The 25890-nt window shown below is 40.0% G+C and overlaps 1 protein-coding gene across 3 annotated transcripts in view; it reads right to left on the reverse strand.

Annotated features, from left to right (window-relative positions):
* Window positions 1-22604, reverse strand: part of vps9d1 (VPS9 domain containing 1) — a 74181-nt gene extending 51577 nt beyond the window's left edge. For 2 of the 3 annotated variants that reach the window (XM_072595973.1, XM_072595974.1), the window contains exons 1-7: window positions 22433-22603; window positions 15275-15347; window positions 15036-15128; window positions 10464-10623; window positions 7366-7477; window positions 4068-4130; window positions 1978-2030 (exon numbers count right to left, since the gene is read on the reverse strand). In XM_072595973.1, the coding sequence (XP_072452074.1) occupies window positions 1978-2030; window positions 4068-4130; window positions 7366-7477; window positions 10464-10623; window positions 15036-15128; window positions 15275-15347; window positions 22433-22525 (647 nt within the window). In that variant the 5' untranslated portion in view covers window positions 22526-22603. Of the gene's footprint in view, window positions 1-1977; window positions 2031-4067; window positions 4131-7365; window positions 7478-10463; window positions 10624-15035; window positions 15129-15274; window positions 15348-22432 lie in introns of all 3 variants that reach the window. The other variant, XM_072595975.1, reaches the window with a different exon arrangement.
* Window positions 22605-25890: the final 3286 nt, after the last annotated feature.

The raw sequence follows: 25890 nt of genomic DNA on the forward strand, positions 1-25890 counted from the left end.
AAGCAAGTCAGCAGCTTCAGGATTTTCACTTATAACCGCATGTGTGTCGTTGTGGGAAGCTGCTTTTTGATTTATCAGTGAAAGCTGTTGGCTTTCTTAAATTTAAGTCAGTCCAATACTCTGTTATAGAGTCATAGAGATGTACAGCAGAGAAACAGACCCTTCAAGTCCAACTCGTCCATGCCGACCAGGTATCCCAACCTAATCTCGTCCATTTGCCAGCACTTCGCTCATGCTCTAACTCCTAGTTGATTTATATGATAATGTTGGACTGATAGCACCTTATTTGTAAAATTCTTACTTTTGTTTTCTAAGCATTCCATGGCCATGCCTCTTCCAATTTTGTAGCTCCCTCTAGTCTTACACCCTTCGAGATCTCTGCACTGTTCCAATTCTGGCTTCTTGCACAAGTGCCTCATTTATGGCAATATCTTTAGCTACTTAGGTCTTGAATTTCGGAATTTGCTTCCTAAAACCTCTTTAACTGCCAGTATGTCTCTATTCATCTTTAAGATGCTCCTTAAAAATGCCTCTTTTTCCAAACTTTGCCATCTCTGCTAATATTTCTTTACCTGTTTCAACATCAGATTTTGCTTGATAATGTTCCTGAGGTGCTTTCTTTTGTTAAAGATACAGTGTAAATAGAACTTTTTGTTGATATTGTAACTTGCATTATTTCTAAGCCAAATTCTGGCTCAATAAGCAAACAAAAATGGACTTACGTGTCACATGTATATGAACAAAACCCAAGATGTACTCTTTAGGTAGAAATCATCAACTTGACAGATTGAAAGAATGGAAGAAGAATAGGAATACATAGGAATGAACAAAGTATATGTTCCCTTGCAACCTAAGGTCATTTTTTGTTTGGAACAACTTCTGGTGAGATGGTGATAGTACGATTCTGTCACCAACAGGAGCAATTTCAGGCCTTGCTCAAATCAAGTCAATGATCAGACAGTGCTAAAGGAGTGATTGCAGGCAACATGCTGATCGAAGTGGAGAAGATGACAAAATGTAGAGGATTCTTTGCAGAACTAAGAGCACAAGGAGACTTGGGTTGATGAGGAAGGGTAACAGTGGGAAATGATTTTGGGAGTGGGAGAACAAAGCTGCACAGAAAACAGCAGCCATCACTATCAGTAATGCACTGAAAGTTTACCTTAAACCTTAGCACTTTTCAGTAATCTCCAAAAGCTCCTTGTGTCCAACAGACAACGTATGTGGGATTTTAATGGAACTTTAATCCATTGTGGGTATTTATCACAGCCACACTCCCAGCTAAATCTTTAAACCCTCTAAGGAAAGTTAAGAGAAAAGTTATTTTGTGGGACACGGGAGAGCAAGGGCCCCACAAGGAAAGCCTAGGTTCTGCTTACTTAGGATCTCCGACCCTTTCCTCAGCTGCAAGGTCCTCAATGTCCACAGATATTCTCATTGGGTTAACAAGAGTTAAAATCTGTTGATCTAGTCTCCGTTCATGTTCTCTTGCCAGTAGACTTTTGCTAATATTTAATATTTTCTAGACAAGTTTCTTAAAAATACACAAAAGGAGTGTAGTTATCAATTCTTCTTCTTTTGTTCCCATCCCATGCCCAGCAACATGAGGCAGACAAAATATGGGTTTATGCCTTTTTTTGCGAAGTTTCCTGACACAGGATGCTCCACTGTTGCCAGAGTATATAGCCTAATGGGCACCACTCCATTCCAAGCATGACTCACCATGAGCTGTCATGCTCTGGCCATGTGTCACAGATTCTTGGAAGGATTCTCAGTTAGATAAACAACCTGGTGACCAGGTCATGGACGCATCTCCCATGGCCATCAAGACTTGGAGTAGGACTTGAATCCTAAGCTTTTGGCTTAGAGGCAGGGCATTAACCATTGTGTCAAAAAAGCTTTACTTGTGGATAGTAGATGACCAATTATATGCCATGCTGGAAAATCACTGATGTTGCAACTTTAAGACTTTATCACCTGTTGGCTTCTTCTTGAAGTCTCACTCTCCGTTCTTCCATCTTTCTTTGCAGCTGTACAGTACACTGTTATGGATATTTGCTCAACTGGTATAACTTTAAAGCAACATGGTTCCCTGAATATTTAAAGTTACGCAGAACGCAAAGGAATAAATATCACTTTAAAAATGCACGATTACCTCTTTTCTTTCTTAAATGAAAAACAAATAACCTTAAACTCCCAGAAGTTAACTATTCAAGATGGTAAACATTACTCTGCATTTTTTGAAAGGTAGGACTGTTGAAAAAGGTGTGGAAGAGTTTACGCATCTAGTCAGGTTTCTTATCATAGACCCTAAATCAATTGTTGACCCTTTCCAAAGCAGGGTCAACCTCTTTAAATGGAAACAAGGCTAATGTTTGCACATTGCTGCATTCAATAAAGGGATTTGTTACAAAGCACTAGAAGTGTTATGTGAGACAATTACTTTTTAAAAAAAGCTCAAAGTGAATAACGACGTAATTACTGAGGCTGGAAGGAGGGTGCAGAGACAGAGATGGGGAAAAAACATGAAATAGGTTGAATATGAGAATTTTGAATACCAGACCAAATGTAAAGCCATGAGAAGAGGGACTTTAGACAAGAAACACTTGGTGAGTCTTTGGATACAGGCAGAGTTTTAGGTAAGCAAATGGTGAGAGTAAGAGGTCAGCTAGGAGTGTTCGATATGGTAAATGCACCAGACAAAATGGTGTCTGGTTGACTGATGTTACAGGGATGAAAGTAGGTAACAAACACAGAGAATGCTGTAGAAACTCAGCAAGTCTGGCACCATCTGTGGATAGATAAACAGTTAATATTTCGAGTTTAGTATGACACTTCTTCAGAAGTGTACGAAATATTTGTAAGATGGAGGAAATAGTGCCAGAAGTTCAGTTTAGGATCAAACAGAACACTGAAGTTGTCAATAGTTAAAATCAACTAATGACAATGCCCACAGTTGCATAAAAGGAAGGTACGCAGAGTGTGGCAAGGGTTAGACAATGGCTTTGTCCTTTCCAATGTTTAACGGGAAGGAGTTTTGGATCAGCTGGCACAGCTTGTCATGTTAACAAACACAGTTTGTCATATGAAGGGTTGAGTGCTTTGTTGGAATGATACAGGCTGTGTAACATTGTATTCATGAGAAACATGTCACCATATCTTTGAATAGTGCTGCAAACAGCACATAGATAGCAGAAATAGCAGGAGGTCAAGGATAATCCTTGGGAGATTTCAGAGATAAAGATGCAGGGTGGAATCAAAAACCATTACTAGAGTTGGTATTAGGTAGGCAATTATTAAAACAAGAAAGGATCATCCTACACAGATGGACAATGAATAAATGCACAAAGGAAAGTGATGATAACATTTTACTGGAATAAGCGATTTCTGAATTCCACCAATTTCTTAATGCAAGATGAAACAACTGCTGGCATCTCAGCAATGCTTGCCAAGGGTAATTACTTCAAAGTCATGTACATCACAGTGTACAAAATCGTGTATTTTGCATTCCTTGTAATTCAAATTCAGGTGTCTGTTTGTTTTATTTATTCAAATTAATTGAATTTCAGATAAAGATGTACAGTGACCCACTCATGGGAATGCAAGTGGTATTATATGATTAGATTAGATTACTTACAGTGTGGAACGAGGCCCTTCGGCCCAACAAGTCCACACCAACCTGCTGAAGCACAACCCACCCAGACCCATTCCCCTACATTTACCCTTCGCCTAACACTATAGGCAATTTAGCATGGCCAATTCACCTAACCTACACATTTTTGGATTGTGGGAGGAAACCCACGCGGACACAGGGAGAATGTGCAAACTCCACGCAGTCAGTTGCCTGAGGTGGGAATTGAACCTGGGTCTCTGGCGCTGTGAGGCAACATGCTAACCATTGTGCCACCGTGCCGCCCACTTATTAAACAGAAAATTCTAAAACATATACCACTGATGCACAGCTATCATTATAAATACTTTGCTAAAGTTCAAAATGAAACCTGACCAACCCTAAATTTCTCCAGTAGTTATTTGCACTGCAGTATGTCACTATAGTAAAAGGATACAGCCGCCTGCCTTGCCTGTGCAATGATCAAGTTCTCCATCATCTGTCGCTGAAGAGACAATCTCTGAAAATGAAAACACGTTTTGACAAGAAAATTCAATGTCAAAATACTCATGCTTAGGAGATAGATATTTTAACAAAAGTCACAAGTGAAACGTAATTCCATCTGTGAGGGTGATAGCTTCACTTTTATCTGACTTGGCTCACTGTGTTTAGTTACTCGGCAGCTTGTTTTCACGATTCACCTAAAAACCAGTTACAGGAAGCAAATCTTTTTTCCAGTCCTGCAAACTAACATCTCAGTTCACAAAAAAAAGTATCATCATTTATTTTTATATTCCTTATTGAATGTTAGCTCTGGGGTTCAGAGTTAAGCAAATCCAACTCCAAAATAAATGCAAACATTTTGAAAGATGAAAATGAATCCAGTCCAAATTCATTGGATTTTGGAAAGGTCATTCATTACTTTTAACTCTCACCTACCAATATTAGTTTTGAAAATCATTATCCATCAAATCAAAATAAACTTAAAATGTCAAGTTAGTTTTTGAAAAGATATGGGGTAAAGAAATCGCTCATGTTCACAGACAATTCAACTGAAGAAACGGAAACTGGACAAAAAAGCAAAAAATAAAATTTTCCATATTGAGAGATTTCCTCTATGGGTTTACAATAAAGATCTTTCTGGCTAACAATGCAGAAAAGCTTTTGAAACATGGGATCATGCATTGTAACAAAGTCAAAAGATGTACAGAAATTAAGAAACTTCAGTTACACTACACCTTTCAAAACCCAAGGACATCCTTGAGCATATCACAGCTAATAAAAAAATGCAATGACTGTTCTAACTCCCCATCCAACAGCACTCTGTGAGTATCTTTTTTATAAAGGCTTTTGTGCTTCTCAAGGACAAACAGAGACGAGCAATAACTGTTAACCGAGCTATTAAGCCCAGATTCTGTGAATCAATTTAAAAACCTCCAGTTTTTTCAGTGTCCTGCAGAAATGATTGTTTGCAATTAAAGACTTGAAGAGAGTGGGAATGAACTTGCCAAGTACACAGGCAGACATTCTCCCTATGCTGAAGAATGGAAGAAAGGGTCAAAAAATCAACAGCAAGGAGCCCTAACAGGAAATGTTTCTTTTGTGGTAGCTAGTAGTTAGTTTGTGAGATATAGAGAATGCTAACCATATATAAAACTTTTAAAAAAAGTGACGTACAAGAACACCATCGTAAAATTTCAATCTCATTAGTCATTAAATTGTTTTCTCAGCTTTTCCTTTCTCCTCTCTATCCTCCCTTCACTGAGAAAATATCCAATATCTTCATAACTGTCTCATTGCTGATTTTAAACTGATCACTAAAAGGCTTTCAAATGTTGAATGACTTAACTTTCAATTTTCCATTCAATTAGCTCCAATTGTTCATGACCAAAAGGTACAAAATTAATTTGCAACCAACACCACTGTACGAAGTATTGTTTACATATTGAGGTAAGACTACAAATGGCAAAAACAGTACATCAAAATGTTAAGTGATACAAATTAGCATAATGCAAGTTGAAAAAAGGCAGTTTCAATTATTGATAGTTAGTAAGAAGGTTGACTTAAAATCATCTATCAATGCCGATCTAACTTTACCTGCTTTTAACCTCTTCGAGTGATCACAAAATGGAGAAAAGGTAGCAAAAAAAACCATTTAACACACAACATAATAAACCAAGCTAAATAAAAGGTCTGTCGGGTTGGAGCAAGCTTGAAGATACTAAAGCTGATTGGAGTTATAGCATTGTAACAAGATCCTTCTCAGTAAACAGCCAGCAGAGTGCTGTTCTCTAATCCCTCTTAAAAAAAACTCTTACACTGTTTTAACTGGTTGAGAGTAAATTATGTCAATACCTTGATCTAAGTAGACGCTTAAAGGTTATTGAAAAGTTCTTAATAATCTGACAGTGTTGCATCAGATAATGACATTATCAACTAAAACATTAGTAAGTTAATTCAATAGCCAAACATTTGAATAAGATAATATACAAAATAAGTGAAATGTTATATTTTGAAAATGACAGTTTAAAAAAACTGCAAACACACTAAAATATATGCAAGCCATGATGTTTTAAAAGTTCTGAAATTATTTTTAACTTTTCTTATTGCAAATAATTAGTTAACCTGTTGCCTTTCAGATTGTATACCGACACTTCACATGAGAAACAGATGGAAGTGCATGCTTCAAATCAGACTTAAGAATTACTACGTTCATCATATTTTTGAATTTCAATATAGCAAACAAATCTAATTAACAATTTTCAACACAATATCAAAAGTATAATTTAAATTCTGGTCTGTTAATTTAAGACTAGATCTTATAAGCACCATAATTAAATTAAGATGGCATTAGAAGTAGAATAAATTTGTGAGAGTCAAATGAGTGAACCTGAATTATTGACTTTGAATAGAAACAGATATTTCAAAAAGATCAATGCCATTGAATTACATGAGGTGGGGGTTGTGGACCTCCAGAGCACGGATGACTCTGTGTATGGAATGATTGAAGCAAAGGTAGATAGTGGTTAGTTTTGAACTGCTGTAGACAAGAACTGGCATAATCACAATGGATTGAGCAGGTTCCTCATATTTTTTACTTCTACGGTTTCACAGTTACATCGTGAACAATAATTTCTATATTGTTTATAATTTATAAAAAGATTAGAATTTAGTGACGGACTGTCCTCCAGCATAATTGACATGAAGCAAATCTACATACAGGGTTAAATATTAAGCTCAAATCACAAGTGTACAACTATTAGAATGACTCATGGTTCTACTCAATTCCTCCTGACACAAACAGTCAAATTTGGGAGAAATAATAACAGACTGCAGGTACGTCTAATACTGCATGTTATTAACAGAAAAGAAATGTTTGCAACTCATGCAAGTTTGTCTCTTATCCACCTTTGAAACTACAATATTTTTCAACCTGCTGGACCATGCAATTCAATTAATATTTTGGTACCAGTGTGCTAGTGGGAAAAACTGCAATTAAATCAAAACATTTAATTTTACTTAGACAAGTGCCTTTATTTATTGGTATACCCTGTTTAAGATTTTTCTAAGGCAAGATTTATTGAGACTACATCAATGAATAGATAATGAAAAATGATGCAGAAAGGACCACAAAATTCAAATACTCAAAAGTTTCTGAAAATAACAATTCCTAGAAATCCATTTCAACCAAAACACATTGTAGGAATGTGAATCTTTTTATACTTTTTGAATCTTTTGTACTTAATTCGACTCACCAGTGAAGTTTTCTGCATGCCCTGCTTAGGATGCAGCCGTGCCATCCGTGCCTCATAAGCAGCCTTTAATTTCTGGTTCTGTCGCGATGCTTCTTCCAATGGAGTAAGTTCTCTAAAATGTTACAAATAAGTAAAACAGTGAAGCAGCCTTTCAATTCTTAGCAGGAGAAGACAAGAATACTTTGCAAACCTCCTGTCTTCATTCGAAAACAACAGATTTTCTAGCAATTGAAAACAAAGCTAGAAAGTTAATGCAACTAACTACACAAGGTAGCAAGTTAATATATGATTTTTAAATAAAATTCTTATTCTACTTTGCTTAAATTAATAAAACCTGATTAAACCAAGGTGGACACAATTAAAATGACAATATATGCTATGTTTGGTCAGGACTGGATTCTTTAAACAATTGAGCTTCATATGTGGACAACTTTTCAACTGCTTAGAGCTATATCAACATCTATCAGCTACTTGTAATCGTTTCAGAATCTGCCACCCTATCTATACCAGATACGCCTTTAGCAGATCTTTAAAGCATCTTCATTGAATACTCGGTCACAAAAATTAACCTGATTTGTTTAAAACTGCAATCGTTCCAAGTTTTACTCTTTATATTCAGGTAAAGGTCAGTTTTTTTGAAGCAATTTCTGCAGGGGTAGTTTTTGCAGGGCTTACTTTCCACCAAAACACATCCATCTGACTCACCCACGGGGTTCTCAAAGGAACCCATAGACAATTGAGGAAGCAACGCCCACACACCAACCGCTTATTGTCTGTCTGTTTTATTAAAGTGCCTCCCCCAGACCCCAGAAGATGAAGACATAACATCAGCTTGGTCAGCAATTCCAATGCTGCTCAGGAGCCAGAACAGAAGGAACTGGCTGCACAACTGGAGGATGTCACAGTACAGATTCCCAGACCTTGACCTAATACTTGATCTGTGGATATTTTACTGAATCTCACTTGGCAAGGACTGAGTCGTCCCTTCCCACAAAGACTGAAAGCGACAATCAAGGACACAAGACTCAGGTCTTGATTTATTCTAAGTTTGGTCTGAAGTTAAGCCCTGCATCCTGTTTCACACGAGCTGTTTGTCACTATTCTGTAATTTGCCCTTCCAGCCAAAAATCAAATCGATTTACATCTTCCTGACTTTGCTGACAAGTAGGAACTGGAGGAAATATGGTAAATGTCACATTTAACTATAAAATGGACTAAGATTTTTGAAGTGATTGTGGAGTTTGTACTTTGGTTCTGAAGTTAATTCTTGAAAAATGTATGGTCAATTTTTCAGGGATATGTTTAAAAAAACTTATTTTCCAAACAAAAAAAGATCATGGGTCAACTTTCATAGCAATCACTTTCACACAAGTTTTAAAAAAAAAAATTTAACCACCTATGTCCCCATCTCCCATATATTGTCATCATATAATTATAAACAGGAGGGAATTCTCAACATGTTCTCTAAAAAAAATCAAACTCTAGGAAATTTGTAGGAAATTGAAAAGTAGCCAGAAATTCAGACTATTCCTTTAACTATCTCACAGCTTTGCCAGACCCAATAAACTTATATCTTTAACCATTTAAGTATTCATACTTAAGCTTGCGAACAATGGTCTCTAAACAAACATTAAGAAATTGTGGTTTCTGGTAGGGTGGGGATGGGTGAAGGAGAGCTTGGATAGGTGGAGAGGGAGCCCAGGGAAAGGCAGAAAAAAAGATAGGCAGATAAAGGAATTGTTGAGGGTAGGCAGTGAAATAGGTAGATTAGTAATGAAGGGGGCTATGTGTAGTTGAAAATGGTTTGGCTGTGCTAAGAGCAATCTATGTCATGACAGGAGCTGGGGTGTAGAGGTCAATAACAGACATGCAAGTATGTGCTCTGTTAAACCAATGTTGAATCCTTAAAAGCTGTATGGTTCTAAAGTGGAAGCTGAGGTATTGTTCCTCCAGCTTGCTTATCTTCTTCTCTGGCTTATTATCAATAATCTCTTTGTTTGACTACCATTTCTTTTTCTCTCTCTCTCTGGGATCTCTCTCCACCCATCCGTTTACTCCTTTCCTCAAGCTCCACCCTGTTATTGGCATAGATAACATCATTTCCTAGTTGCTTCTAATTCTGAACAAGGGTCACTGGATGCAAAATGGAGAGAGTGCGGACTGCAGATGCTGGAGATCAGAGTCGAGAGTGTGGTGCTGGAAAAGCACAGCAGTTCAGGTAGCATCCAAGGAGCAGGAGAATCGACGTTTGGGGCATAAGCGCCTTCCTGATGAAAGGCTTATGCCCGAAATATTGGTTCTCCTGCTCCTTGGATGCTGCCTGACCTGCTGTGCTTTTCCAGCACCACACTCATCACTGGACTCAAAATGTCAACTTTATTTTCTCTCAAGAAATGCTGCCAGACTTGCTGTGTTTCACCAGCAATTTCTGGTTTTGTTTGTTTCAGATCGCCAGCATCCGAGTTCTTTCTTTTATGAAACTATAGTCCCACAAAGTTGAGTGGACTGAGGATTCTTGTAACAAATCCAAAGACTGGATTCCTGTTTCAAACAGTAACTTGATCTTTGTAGTTGGGTGATATTAATTTGAGCTTAGCTTGGCAACACAAATGAAACATTTGGCTGTGAGCTGGGTGAACTGTAGTGGACAGACCCCCGACGACTGTAGTATGGTTCACATTCAGATAGTCTCACAGTGAAACTATAACATTTTCTTGCCATGAAGATTTGAAGAAAACGAGTCACCAATAATTCCCCTCCTGAATCATAAGATGAAGGGCTAGTTCATTGCCATTCATTAGGTGAAGCATTTGATTTTATGATAAAACGCGAAGGTGATTTTAAAGCACTATTAACTTGTATTCAAATAATATCCTACACTTTCAATCAAAATATGAATATTAGCCATGGAGTAACATGACAGCAGGAATCATACTCAGCGGGCATTTAAGCTGCAGACTCTAGAGTGATGGGTACTTAAGAGCAGCCCACGGAGTCATCTCCCATAAACATCCCTCAGAGACTCGGGCTCTGAACTACTTCCGTCTGGGTGTGGAAACCCTGTTAAGAATGTGGGATCTCTACTTACTCACTCTAACCTTTTGGTTATCAGCGTTTCTGCAGTCTGCATTTTTTTTAAGCTTTCAGGAGGTAAAAGTGATGCGCTATTTCCTCCCCCATCAGAGGCAACTCTACGATGACTTGGCACGTATGAAGGTTTGATGTCTTGGCTTGCTGCAGGCTTATTTTCCATTTTACCTACGAGACATAGCAAATGGCAATGAGGAATTTCAACAATTCACTGTAGGGTACATCTTTCTCTGAATACTAAATTAAAGAAAATCTTTTAACAAAACTGCTACTTATTGCTAATAAGAATGCATAAAATTATTTTATGCATGGCATAAATTTACATTCTATCACAGACAAAAATCATGTAAAAACGCAAAATCAACAAGCTTTTGAAGTATCAACATAACTGACAATGTGTGTACTGCATGACCGGAGGAAAGGTTTCATTTTGTCAATGTGCTAAAATTGAAAAATGACAAATCATATTTTGGCATTTAAATTGGAGGCAGAATTTTGATGCTGCCTTGAGCAAAAAGTAGTTTTTATTTTTTTCTATACAACTTTGAAACAACTGAAGTCTATAATATTCAACCGTTCATCAATCCCACAGAACACACACATGCTTTTCTCAGCTATAAGGTGAGCCTGGATGAAAAACAAACTTTGTTTTTGCTGCTAAACAAACTGTTGATCCTTTAAATGATATGATTTGGAGATGCCAGTGTTGGACTATAAGACCATAAGACATAGGAGTGGAAGTAAGGCCATTCAGCCCATCGAGTCCACTCCGCCATTCAATCATGGCTGATGGGCATTTCAACTCCACTTACCTGCATTCTCCCCGTAGCCCTTAATTCCTTGTGACATCAAGAATTTATCAATCTCTGCCTTGAAGACATTTAGCATACCGGCCTCCACTGCACTCTGCGGCAATGAATTCCACAGGCCCACCACTCTCTGGCTGAAGAAATGTCTCCGCATTTCTGTTCTGAATTTACCCCCTCTAATTCTAAGGCTGTGTCCACGGGTCCTAGTCTCCTCGCCTAACGGAAACAATTTCCTAGCGTTCACCCTTTCCAAGCCATGTATTATCTTGTAAGTTTCTATTAGATCTATCACAGACTTAGATGACTGTACACTCACGCACACACATATACACTCTCTCTCACAGACACTCACAACCCTCCACACCAGACACACACACTCACACATGCACCCCCTCACAGACCTAAGACACTCTATACTCACATAAACACACATATACACTCTCTCTCACACTCACACCCCCCCAACCCAGACAGACAGACAGACACACACACACACGTGCACACATATACATATACGTTTGTCGGGTGAATTTGTACTTGCAGAGTTACATTGTACTTTGCTAAAAAACTGCATGATTTCATGTAAAACTCTGTTAACTCGCTTTTTAGATTAGAATCAGTCTAAACGTTGTGGCACAGACAGAGAACACAGGGGGCTAACACCTTCAACATATTGTCTAGCTAACACCAATTGTTACAGTTAACCTGAGAATGCAACTTTTTAAAAAAAAGTTTTGAGATTTACACATGAAAGAAGTGAAACTATCATGGTATTCGATCAGATGAAAGCCTCAACAAACAATCAAGGTATTTTTCAATGTATAATTTCAGTTACATCACACTGTAAACTTTTGCTATAAATTCTGTGCCTTACTATTGTGTCCTCCACAACCACCTGATGAAGGAGCGTCGCTCTGAAAGCTAGTGCTTCCAATTAAACCTGTTGGACTATAACCTGGTGTTGTGTGATTTTTAACTTTGAATAATAGGTATTTTGCATGTCAACTCCAGTTCACCTCAATTGGACTCAAAGATTTAATTGCTGGTGGGTATGGAAACTTGCAGATAAATCAGTGACAAAGTTCAGGACTTGAGCACAAAAATCAAGTATGATACTCCAGTGCATTATTGAAGAAATGCAGTATTTTTGGAGATGCCTTGGATGAGATCTTAAACGGATGGATATAAAATATTCCAGGGCACTATGCAGATGTGAGACAGGAGAAGTTTTCTGGCATCTTGGCCAACTTACCTGTCAAATACTTATATAGTCATGATCACATTGCCACTTGTGGGAGCTTGCTGTGTGCAAAGTGACAACCATGTTTTGTTCGAGTGACTACACTTTAAAAACACCTTTTTGACCTTAAAGTGCTTTGAAATTTCTGGTTGTGAAAAAATACTTTATAACTGCAGCTTTCTTCATATCCTAAATAATTGAATTATTCAGAGAATTTTCTTCCAAGAGAAACTCAGATTCCACACAGTTTAAAAACACTGAAATGCACGAGCATTGAACCTGATTTGCTTTGACTGCATGACAGATGGATTATGCCTTTACATGAAGCAAACTCCATTCCATGTTATTCAGCTGACTGCTGTGAATGGCCTGCAGCACATGAGGACACTAAGAGCAGTCCATTGAATCATTATTGACATAACATCTCTCAGAGATTTTATCACAGAAACATCAGAAAATATTTGAAACAAAAACAGAAACTCAGCAGGTCTGGCAGCATCTGCAAGACTGAAAAATAGAGTTAACGTTTCAAACCTAGTGACAATTCGAAATGTTAGATTTGTTTCTCTGTCTGCAAACTCTTCTGTTTTTTTTTTCAGGTTTCCAGCATCTTCTTTGTTGTAAAATAATGTATAAAGTGTACAGATCTATTATTTTACTCTCTGGTTGTTTGTTGTATTTAAAACAAGGGAGAAAGTAAGGATTGCAGATGGTGGAGATCAGACTCGAAAAGTGTGGTGCTGGAAAAACACAGCAGATCAGGCAGCATTCGAGGAACGTGAGAATCGGCATTTCGGGCATAAACCCTTCAGGTGGACATTTTGGATGGTTCTGTAGAACTTACCGGCTTTTGACAGAAAGGTTCATGTTGTGGGTATCCGTCACTTCCCTGGTGCAATATACAGTATTTAAAAGCCATTTACTGATCAGGTAGCACGTTAGTCCATTTCAGGAATACGATTAGATTAGATTCCCTAAGTGTGGAAACAGGCCCTTCGGCCCAACAAGTTCACACCAACCCTCCGAAGAGTAACCCACCCAGACCCATTTCCCTCTGATTAATGCACCTAACACTATGGGCAATTTTAGCATGGCCAAGTCACCTGCCCTGCACATCTTTGGACTGTGGGAGGAAATCGGAGCAGACACGGGAGAACGTGCAAACTGCACACAGACAGTTGCCCGAGGCTCGTATTGAACCTGGGACCCTGGTTTTGTGAGGCAGCAGTGCTCACCACTGAGCCACCGTGCCGCCCATGCAAAGACAACGGACTTTGGCTCACAGGAAACTTGTTCTGCTAATGGAATCTTTTGCTGTGAACGTGACTTGAAAGTATGAGGAGAAATGCCCAGAAAATCATAGTCATAAGCATGGAAACAGACCATTCAGCTCAACTTGTCCACGCCAACCAGGTTTCCAAAACTGAATTAGTCCCATTTGCCTGCATTTGGCCCCATCCCTCTAAACCTTTCCCATCCATGCACCTGTCCAAATGTCTTTTAAATATATTCCTTTTCAAATTTTTCCTCTGCACTCAAACTGTAACATTACCTGATTCTTTATTGAAATAAATGTTTAAAAATATTTTGGAACAATCTTAAAAACAGTGCTTTATTGTTTGATTTTTAAAACTGAACACTTTTTAAAAACACTATTAAGTAAATATTTGCAATATTTAATGGTGGTTTAGTTTCTGAAAGACTTGTAAGTAAAAGAAATGCAGATTAGTGCCTATTGTCTTTTTAGTAATCCTAATTCAAACAGGATTAACAGAATACAATGCAAAGTTTGTTTCTTGTCATAATAACGTTTTTTGTAACTTGCACAATTCTATATTAAATTAGCAACAGTAAAGGAGGGGGACTCCTTTAATGCTGTTTAGTCACAAGGTTGACCTACTTCCCTCACTATAACAACACTCATCCCTGACACGGAGACTCTCACTTGTGCCTTTGTCACTTCCAGACTCAAGAATTCCAATGTTCCCATACACCTTCCAAACTGATCAATCAACTGCCACATTATTTCACCCCACAGTAAGACCCACTCACCTGTACTGTCACTGATTAATACTGACTCCTCGTCCTCAATTACTCCAAATTTTAAATTTTCTTCCGGCTTTAATGGTCCAACCACAGGTCATCTCCATGACTTGCTCCTTCCTTACAAACCTTTCCTACAAACTCTCTGTTTCATTTGTGGTTTCCTTTTCACTCTATCATTGGCCACCATCAGTGACTGGCACTTAGGTTCCCACATCCTGCAAATCCTTCCCGAAAATATAACTCACTTTGGTGCTCCAAACTCCAGTAAGATCCTCCTTGAAATCCCCTGTTCCAGCATGCATTTGATCACTTCCTGATCTTTTTCTTTCCATTTATGTTTTTAGTGCCTCAGAAGAACTTTGGGATATTTTTTTGATGTTAACGTCACTATGTTGATTCAATTTGCTGTTTTATGACATTGTGGCAATGAAGTTGTTTTGTTCCTTTAAGAGAAATATGCATGAAGTGTAAAATATAATACACACCGAGTTTAGCAGCAGTGGTCTTAATTCTTTCCAAGCACTGATCAGCCAATTTCAGCATCTTTTGCATTTCAGGTGTTACCAGCTCCATCTCATCTGCAACAAATGATTAATTTTAAATACCTCAGCACTTGCTTTATTCACAAAGAACAATACCGATGTCGCCATTAACTGGAAGGTATACCTTTCAAAGAAAATCATAAAGAAAATGTGCAATTTGCAAAGCTGACAAGCACCGTTACCTTTTGATTGGGCATCTTCTAATAATGCTTGTGAAATAAAGTTTATGCTCTTCAGGTATTCGCAATAAGCTTCCTGTTAACAACAAAAGAAAATGAACCATGGCATACTGATTTTAGAATATAATTTTGTTTCAATGCTGTTCACATAGCTGGTGAAGGCACTGAAAGAGAAGCTTTTCCAAATTAACTTGCAATGTTGATTTACATGAGGCGAATCAACAGGATCTAACTGAAACTCATAAACTGAATAGACCACTAAGACCACGGTTGGGTGTAGAATAATTTAGCAGATTCTCAGATACATTTGTTCAAAATGATAATTTATTTTGACGTGTATAACCAGAAGAAATAATAGATCTAAGCCATTCAACCCACCAAGTCTTCTCCAATATTTGATTATGACTGATATGTTTCTCAATCCCAAGCTCCTGCCTTCTCCTGTTACCCTTGATCCCCTTACCAACCAAGAAACTATCTATCTCTGTCTCTAATATACAATTTAACTCGGCCTCCACAGCCTTTTGTGGTGATGAGTTCCACAGATTCACCACCACCTGGCTGAGGAAATCCCTCCTCATCTAAGTTCTAAAGGGTCGTCCCTTCACTTTGAGGTTATGCACTTGGGTCTGACTATCTCTGGTTAGTGGAAACATTTTCTCCATGTCCATTTTATTTAGGCCCCTCATCCTTCTAAACTCCATCGAATACAGACTCCGAGTTCTCAACTACCCCTCAGAATGACAAGCCCTTTATGACATAGCCCTAACCTGTACAGGCGAGGTGGATTAGCCACGATAATGTGGGATTACAGCGATAGGGTGGGGGTTGCTCTTTGGACAGTCGGTGCAGATGTGATGGACCAATGGTCTCTATCTGCACTTTAGGGATTCTATGGTTACTACTTCTTCAATTTCATTTTCCAGCGATGCAATATCCACCCTTGCCTCACTCTTATCCTTTTCAGATATCGAAATTGTTTTTGCAATTGTCTTTTGTATTATATGCAAGCTTACTCTCATATTTCATCTTTTCCTCGCTTACTGCTTTTTTAGTTGGCCTCTGCTGGTATTTAAAGTCTTCTCAGGCTTCCCTCTAACCTTCACTACATTGTATGTCTGATCTTTCATGTTTATGCTGTCGCTGACTTCCTTTGTCAGCCATGGTTGCTTCTTCTACCTCTTAGCATGTTTTTTCTTCCCTGGGATGAATTTCTGCTGTGCCTCCTGAATTACCCCCAAACACTCCTGTCATTGCTGCTCCACTGTCTCCTCTGCTAGGTTCCCCTTCCAATCAATTCTGGCCAGCTCTTCCCTCCTGTCTTCTTAGTTACTTTTACTCAATGGTAATACCATTACATGTGATTCCAGCTTTTCCCTCTCAAACTGCAGGGTGAATTCTCTCATTTTGTGGTTCCTGACCCTTTCCATACATTCTGTCCTATCACTTATTCTGGAAACTTCAACTGCTACTGAGCCCTCCCTCCCCTTTAACCTGTTCCATCATTTTCCATGCAACTAAACCCACCCCTCATTATTTACTTTAAAGCCTTATCCAAAGTCCAAGCTATGCAATTCGTCAGGACTCTGATCCCTTCATGATTCAGGTGGAGCCTGTCTCATTGGAACAGCTCCCTCCTTCCCCAGTATTGATGCCAATTCCCATGAATTCATACCTGTTTCACCCACATTAATCTTTAATCTATTAATTTTGTTCTAGATTTCTTGTGGCTCAGGTGGTAATCCAGAGATGATTACCTTTTGGGTTCTGTTTTTTTACTTTAGCCTCTAGTTGCTCATAATCCCTCAGCAGGATCTCTTTCCTCTTTCTACCTGTATCATTGATATCTATGTGGACTACGACAACTGGATCTTTCCCCTCCCACTCCAAGTTCCTCTGCATCTCAGATGAGGTATCCTGAAGTCAGGCATCAGGCAGGTAACACAGCCTTCGGGATTCTGAATCCTAGCCACAGAGAATTGTCTATTCCCCTGAGTATACTATCCCTGATTACAACCACTTTTTTCTTTTCTCCCTCCTCTTAAATGGCTCCTTGTAACATAGTGCTATGGTCATTTTGTTGATCCTCCCTACAGCCCTCACTCTCAACCACACAGGGAGCAAGAATCTCAAATCTGTTAGACAAACAGCACTACCTCCCAGATCCTCCATCTGCTTTGCTTGTGGTCACATCTTCCTGTCCCTGACCACTGATTGAATTTGAGCTCATTAATGTAAGGGGTGTGACTGCGTCTTTTCACTCAGCATTCAGGTAACTGACCCCCTCCCTGATGTGTCACATGCATCAAAGCTCAGATACCAGTCATCATAGAGGTGTACAGTATGGAAACAGGCCCTTCGGTCCAACCCGTCCATGCTGACCAGATATCCCAACCCAATCTAGTCCCACCAGCCAGCACCCGGCCCATATCCCTCCAAACCCTTCCTATTCATATACCCATTCAAACGCCTCTTAAATATTGCAATTGTACCAGCCTCCACCACTTCCTCTGGCAGCTCATTTCATACACGTACCACCCTCTACGTGAAAAAGTTGCCTCGTAGGACTCTTTTATGTCTTTCCCCTCTCACCCTAAACATATGCCCTCTAGTTCTGGACTCCCCGACCCCAGGGAAAAGACTTTGCCTATTTACCCCATCCATGACCCTCATAATTTTGTAAACCTTTATAAGGTCACCCCTCAGTCTCCGACACTCCAGGGAAAACAGCCCCAGCCTATCCAACCTCTCCCTATAGCTTAAATCCTCCAACCCTGGTAACATCCTTGTAAATCTTTTCTGAACCCTTTCAAGTTTCACAACATCTTTCCAATAGGAAGGAGACCAGAATTGAACGCAATATTCCAACAGTGGCCCAACCAATGTTCTGTACAGCCGCAACATGACCTCCCAACTCCTGTACTCAATACTCTGACCAATAAAGCAAAGCATACCAAACGCCTTCTTCACTATCCTATCTACCTGCAACTCCACTTTCAAGGAGCTATGGACCTGCACTCCAAAGTTTCTTTGTTCAGCAACACTCCCTAGGACCTTACCATTAAGTGTATACGTCCTGCTAAGATTTGCTTTCCCAAAATGCAGCACCTCACATTTATCTGAATTAAACTTCATCTGCCACGTCTCATTGGCCCATCTGGTCCAGGTCCTGTTGTAATCTGAGGTAACCCTCTGCGCTGTCGACTACACCTCCAATTTTGGTGTCATCTGCAAACTTACTAACTGTACCTCTAATGCTTGCATCCAAATCATTTATATAAATAACAAAAAGTAGAGGACCCAGCACTGATCCTTGTGGCACTCCACTGGTCACAGGCCTCCAGTCTGAAAAACAACCCTCCACAAGCAATCAAATACTACAGATGTGATCACTATGAACCATAATAGGGCCCCCCAGCTCCCACATCATGCAGGTACAACAGATTGCCTGGCTCAACACCTCCACATGCCCCTATCTACATGAACAGAGCTGAGGTGGAGAGGGTCGAGAGCGTCAAGTTCCTAGGAGTGAGAATAACCAACAATCTGTCTTGGAACGCTCACAGGGATGCAACAGTCAGGGCTGCTCAACAATTCCTCTTCTTCCTCAGGCAGCTTAGGAAATTCAGCATCTCCATAAGGATCTTCACCAACTTTTATACATGTAACATAGAAAGCATTCTAACTGGTTGCATAACAGCCTGGTATGGCAACTGCTCTGCCCAGGACCGTAAGAAACTGCAGAAAGTTGTCTGCACAGCACAGACTAACACCGAAGCCAACCTCCCATGGCTCTATTTCTGTTGACTGCAGAAAGATTGCCAACGTCATCAAATACCCCTCTCAACTCGGTCATGCTCTCTTTCAACCTCTTCTGTCAAGCAGAAGATACAGAAGCTTTAACACACATCAACACTTTCAAGAACAGCTTCTTCCCTGCAGTTATCAGACTGCTGAATGGACCTCTCTAACTTTAAATAAGATTGACCTTGTTCTGTGCACCTCCTGTGCAGCTGTAACCTTATATGCCTCAGTCAGCCTAGGCATCTTATGATCCATATGTCCTTGTTTGCTATAATCTGCCTGTACTGCTTGCAAAACAAAAGTTTTCACTGTACTTAGGTGAACGTAACTACAATAAATCAAATCATCTATTTTAATGATTTTTGAAAATTTCCTAATGGTCTGTAAATATTTCTCCAATTTATTTTTATTCTGATAGTCAGGTTGATATCTATTACTAAACAATGAAATTATGGTTTATCTGTGATGCCATTCTTCTGCGTTGGGCCCCAGACCCCAATATTCAACTTATCCTGTTAAAAAACCTTACAATCTATGAACCAAAAAAAGCAACCAAACAGCACCTCCGCACCGAGTTCCTGCATTGCCACTGAATTCACCGAACTACATTCTCACTTGAGCTGGGACCTCTCGTCCCTGATCTCACTCTGAACCTATTCTGAATAATAAGTGTAATGAATATGATCAGTAACCTTCTGTTCTGAGTACAAACAGATATTCTACTTCAATTCTTTACATTTGTCACTGATCTTCCCACTTAAACATTTGGTTTACTCTTAGTTGAAAGTTAAAGTTCAAAGTTTTCTAAAATTTTCACAATGCTGTATGCATCCCTGGAGACAGCTGCAAGTGAGCTCTGTAACATCTGGAATGCTAAAGGAGAAGTTCTCTATTTCTGACCAAAGGTGTCAAAAGATTCTAAATCTGCTTCAAATTACCTCCTGTTGTGAAATTAGTTCTTTTACCTCATGTTTTCTGCATTATTTGACTATGGACTAACTCAGATTATTGTGCTTTTTTCAAAAAAAGTCAATTATTGCTTTTCAATTTTGGCAAAACTCAAAACCTTTGTATTTTGGCATTTAAAAACATGCATATTGAATTCATATTAAAATTCTTGTATCTGCACTGAATTTCCGACCATTACACCATTCTTGGCCCATATTTGCAATGAAAGCAGCCATGTTAGCTTGTCAAACTGCAAATATAACTGGACTTCCACCCCAAAGACCTCTACACACAATCTCCCTCAGTAGAACTGTGCCTACCACCAATGAGGGAAAGGTTTAATGTCTCATAGAACACAAGATATTAGACCTCACATGGTGCAAATCTGAAAAAAAAATCCTAAAAATTCTAGATCACAAGACAGAGTTTCTGTGGAGAGAACAGGTGTTAATCTTTCAGGAACAGAGATTTGGAAACGTTTACTTTAGTAATGTTAACATTAATATTCATGGAATGGGTAGTGAAGTTATTGAACATTTCAAGAATTTTTTTGATCTTTACGGAGTGATAAGTTGACATAGGCAATTTCCGTTATAAGTAAGGACACAGGAAACTATAATGGAAATATAAAAGTAAGATTAGATTACTTACAGTGTGGAAACAGGCCCTTCGGCCCAACAAGTCCACACCGCCCCGCCGAAGCGCAACCCACCCATACCCCTACATTTACCCCTTACCTAACACTACGGACAATTTGGCATGGCCAATTCACCTGACCTGCACATCTTTGGACTGTGGGAGGGAACGGAGCATCCGGAGGAAACCCACGCAGACACGGGGAGAACGTGCAAACTCCACACAGTCAGTCGCCTGAGGCGGGAATTGAACCCGGGTCTCTGGCGCTGTGAGGCAGCAGTGCTAACCACTGTGCCACCGTGCCACCCAAAAGTAAGAGCACCAAAAGTGTACCACTGGATCTTAAGTACATTTCATATTTCAGTCCAGTTACCTATGATGTCTCATTCTTCAACTAAAGATAATAAAAGAAAAATACTGCAGATGTAACCTCTCCACTCTGGAAACATACTATTCAGAAAATTCACTTGTCCAGAATTTGTTTCAGCAGATCCTAGCAACTCTTGGCATTTTTTTTAGTAAATTATCTTGAAGATATAAATTACAATATTTTGAACTTGTTTTAACTGCTATATGTTTTATCAAAGTGCAGTGTGTCAGGTAAATGTTTATATCTACACTGTGTTCAGATTCACATTCTCGAGCTGCAGAATTCTACCCTAATTGATTATCTAGTAGGTTGCAAAATCCACAAGTGTCACGGTCCCAAGCATTCTGGAGAATTTACAGGGTTACCGTAGCTTCAAGAAGCAGCACCTGTGAAGACGTACGTCGGTTGAGATTAAATCGTCAAAACAGTCATTGCTCAAGATCTACCAGTCACAGAGTGAGAGTGATGTGAGAGAGAGAATGTTCCCACGCAGCAAGTTCTGAGGGTATGGAAATGTGATGGAGACCAGTTTGATTGACACATTTAAGTGTGTGTGTGTGTGTGTGTGTGTGTGTGTGGGGGGGGGGGGGGGGGGGTGTGTGTGTGGGTGGGGGGTGTGGTGTGGTGGGGGGGGTCATTGGATTTTCTTTTGGATAATAACAGTGTGCAGGGATATGTGGGAAAGACAGGAGACCTCATGGAGCCAGTGCAGGCACTTGAACTGAACTCAGCCAACAGACTTCCCTGGGTTTGTCCATTGAGCATCCACATTCCCCAGGGGGGGAAGAAGACCTGTCACGGGGGGGGGGGGGGGGGGGGGGGGGAAGAAGACCTGTCACGGGGGGGGGGGGGGGGGGGGCGGGAGAAGACCTGTCACGGGGGGGGGGGGGGAGAAGACCTGTCACTGGGGGGGGGGGGCGGGAGAAGACCTGTCACGGGGGGGGGGGAGAAGACCTGTCACGGGGGGGGGGGGGGGGGAGAGAGAAGACCTGTCACTGGGGGGGGGGGAGGCCAACATGACCAACATTAATCCATTGCTTCTCTTTTTTAAAAAAAATAAGCCGAACACTGGTCATCGCCACATAAAATTATACAAAGATGTCAACTTTGGTGCAGTTAGGGCTGACAATTTAAATATGGATTGTGTTCTAAAGTCTCGGCTTTCTAATATTAAAGATTAAAAGGATGAAGAGACATTAAATCTTTGAGCTTCTTCCCGGGGATGGGGCTGGGGGCTGGGGGCTGGGGAACGGGGTTGATGCTGCAGCGGCCGAGCCCGCCCCAGGCCCCCGGTCCCCGGCCCTCACACCAACTCGAGCCCGGGGATTCACTCCGGCTCCCGCTCTGTCTAGGCCTCGCCTCCCCCAGCCCCGGACACGGGCCTCCACCTGACTTCCTCTTACCTTCTGCCTGCTCTCCGTGTCCAACTGGATCGCGGCTCTCGCCAACTTCATGGCGTTTTGCAGCGCGTTCACCCCCGACTCTGTCAACGCCATGTCGCCGCCGGCCCGGGACCTTTGGTGCGGGGTGTTGGGAACTACCCGGAGGCTGACGTCTGACGGGACGGCTGGGAGCCCGGACACCTAAGCCCGCGGCACGCTGCGGGGCACGCCGCTGAGGGGCATAGGCGGCGTGGAGCATTCAGCGCTGCCCTCTGGTGATAGATACAAGAACTGCGTCTGATCGCCAGAGGCCAATGCCAGCACATAGCTTCCAACCAAGATTCTCAGCTTTCCAAAGTGTGCAGTACAAATATTGACCATTTGTTTGGAAGCAGGAGTGCTGGAGATGTGTGGCACATCTTATTGGCAATCCTTTTGTACCACTGAGCAGCTTTCACTTGTTAAACTAATCTTCATACAATCCTAAAAAAGGGAACAGGAGTAGGCTGTTTGGCCCCTCGAGCCTATGCTGCCAGCATCATGGCTGATTCAACACTCCTCACATCCATTTTCCTGCCATTTCCCCATAACATTCCATTCCCCCACTCATCAAGAATCAAACTGTCTCAAGTAAAATCAAATTATTGCCAATGCTGGAACTTTGAATCACAGAAAAGTTTGGAGAAAATTGGCAGGTCCCGCAGCATTTTTTGGAGGAAGAAACAGAGTTAAAGTTTCGAGTCCAGTATGACTCCTGTTCAAGAAATATTTCCAGCACTTACCGGTTTTATTTCAAATGTCCACCATGTGTAGTACTTTGCTTTTATTTTGAGCTAACCATATTTGACCATTCAACCCTAAATAATCACCTGAAGCGAAAAGACGATTACAGTGAAAAGAAGAGAGTTGGGACTAACTTAATTTCTCTTCCAGAGAATGGCAGAATCATGATGCATTGGATGACATCTTTATGTTCTGTAGCCGTTCTAAGATGAACATTCCAAACACATTTCTCCCATTGTTGCTTCTCCCACATTTTGAGCCCCAAACATGAAGACACTGTATTTTCCAGTTTCCATTTCTGATAAAAGTTCAAACTGAAAGATGAGGTTGCTTGATTGTTACCAATTGATGTGTTTTTTTTTGTTATTTTTGGCATTTTAGACCTCTTGATTGAGATATCCAGCATTTTTAGATTTTCCTTCTCATTACTTATCACTTGACTTATCATCTTTGTTTTTTGTCACAAGCAGAGTAAGCCAAAGTTAGTTGCTGCTTTCATGAGCAATTTGCTTAATACTTTAGTATTCTGTTTAATTCATGGAAGGCCTAAATGAATAACTTGTTCAAATGCTATTGATGTGCAGGAAAAGTACCCTTTATTTATTTTCATGTTTCACTGTTCTAATATTTATTGTTTAACATATTCTATTCCTCTTCAGCAGACTGCTCAGACCTATCATGATCAGTATCCCGATATGGAAAGCAGAATTTAATTTCTGTCAGCGTGGATGTCAAGGCACTTTAAGTTCTTGACTGAATTGCTCATGGTTGGCATGGACGCATTGGACTGAAGGGTCTCTATGACTATGTTGTAAAATTCAAATGCATGGCCCCTGCACAGTAAATATGCATGAATTCGTAAAGACATCCTTCTCCTTTTCCAGTCTTTGATCTTGTAACTCCACCCCCTCTCTCCCCCCCCACCTCCCAGTACAAATGTGAAACCAATGAACACTCTCTACTGTAAGATTTTAACACTATTAATTTGGGCATTTGAATTAACATTTTAGGATTCTGTCTTTGCGACCTTTTCAAAGAATTTGCATTTCTTCTAGTAAATTGGTTAATAGGCCAGCTGCTTACAAGTAACTGGTCTTACTGGTTTAAACAGTCTTAAAGGTGCCAAAGTGTCTGGATTTAAGCAATTATGAAACAAAAGCATAAACTGCTGGTGACACTCAGCAGGTCTCGCAGCATCTGTGGGAAGGAAGCAGATTAATGTTTCAAGTCCAGTGACGGTTCATCAGAACCGGACGCGAAATGTTCATGCTAAAAGGAGAAAAGGCCACACCGGGAATTGTGCACATTCTTCTAGCAATAGTCAGGATGTGGGGAAGAAAATAAACAGGAGGTAGAAAAACCATGCAAGAAAGGCACCAATATTATAATCACAACATCTTTAATATGCCGGCGAACTGGGAAAAATCAGGTTTGCAGCAGATCTCAAGGAAAGAAATTCATGAACTGTCTATGAGGTGGGTTTTTGAGCAGCTTGTGATAGACCCCAATAGGGAACAGTAATTTTGGATTTAGTAATGTGTAATGAGGCAGACATGATTAGGGTGCTGAAGGTGAAGGAACCTCAAGGGACCAATGACCATAATGTGATAGAATTCACTCTATAGTTTGAGAGGGAGAGGATTGAATCAGATTCATTTCTGTTTTTGTTTCAGATCTCCACCCTCCGCATTTCTTTGTTTTATTGCTACTATTGTATCTGTTTTAATTTTGTTGGGTGCAATTCAGTTTATTTGTCAGCTTTAAGTAAATAGTTAAGAAGTTTGAATTTAGTAGCTTCAGTTGAGTATGACAGTTGTCTTTAAACATTGTGTATTTAGAGTAGGATTTTGTTTGTCAAACTGACTTGGTTAATTATCAAAATCTGTAGAACAAAATGTTTATATTTTCAAATGATATCCTGATAGTATGCTCTAAATTTATTTAGTATTCCTGGGGACATTAGGGAAATGTTTGTGATAGTTAGCATTATTGATAACATTGTTTGTACAACTTTTCTGTATTTGAAACAATGGATCATTTGTTAACTTAAGTGATAGACCTTCACGGAGCCTACTTGACTTTTGTTAGAAAGATGGCGTCTCATTTTAAACTGCAGAAAAAGTTAGTTTGAACAATTTCCTAATAAAGAATGAACAAACCTCAGACCTGGCAATAAGATTAGCAAACGCAGTTTATATTTACAATATTTCACCACAGTTTCTATTGTGCAATTCTTCTGAGACACAGTTCAATGCAACATCACTTCAGAGACATTCTGTTCTGTTAATGAATGAGAAAACATAAATGTTGAAGGTTAAAAAAGAAACCTTTGCATTGTCTACACTGTTTATTTGTTTACTATTCTTAAAATCTACCCAGTACATCTGTGGCTGATTTTATCTTACAGAAGTACAGCCTAGTGAATCAACAGCACAGGGGCCTGATACTTCATTATGGAAGGCGTTGAAGATGCTTTTCAGATGCAGATCAGCCTTTTTCCATTGTGGATAATAATTGGCTGACAGTGGGACAGCAGCAGGAATGTAGCACCTAAGGCTTCAGATTAGATTAGATTACTTACAGTGTGGAAACAGGCCCTTTGGCCCAACAAGTCCACACCGCCCCACCAAAGCGTAACCCACCCATACCCCTACATCTACATCTACCTCTTACCTAACACTATGGGCAATTGAGCA

Source organism: Chiloscyllium punctatum, chromosome 26, assembly GCF_047496795.1.
Source record: "Chiloscyllium punctatum isolate Juve2018m chromosome 26, sChiPun1.3, whole genome shotgun sequence".
Lineage (NCBI taxonomy): Eukaryota > Metazoa > Chordata > Chondrichthyes > Orectolobiformes > Hemiscylliidae > Chiloscyllium > Chiloscyllium punctatum.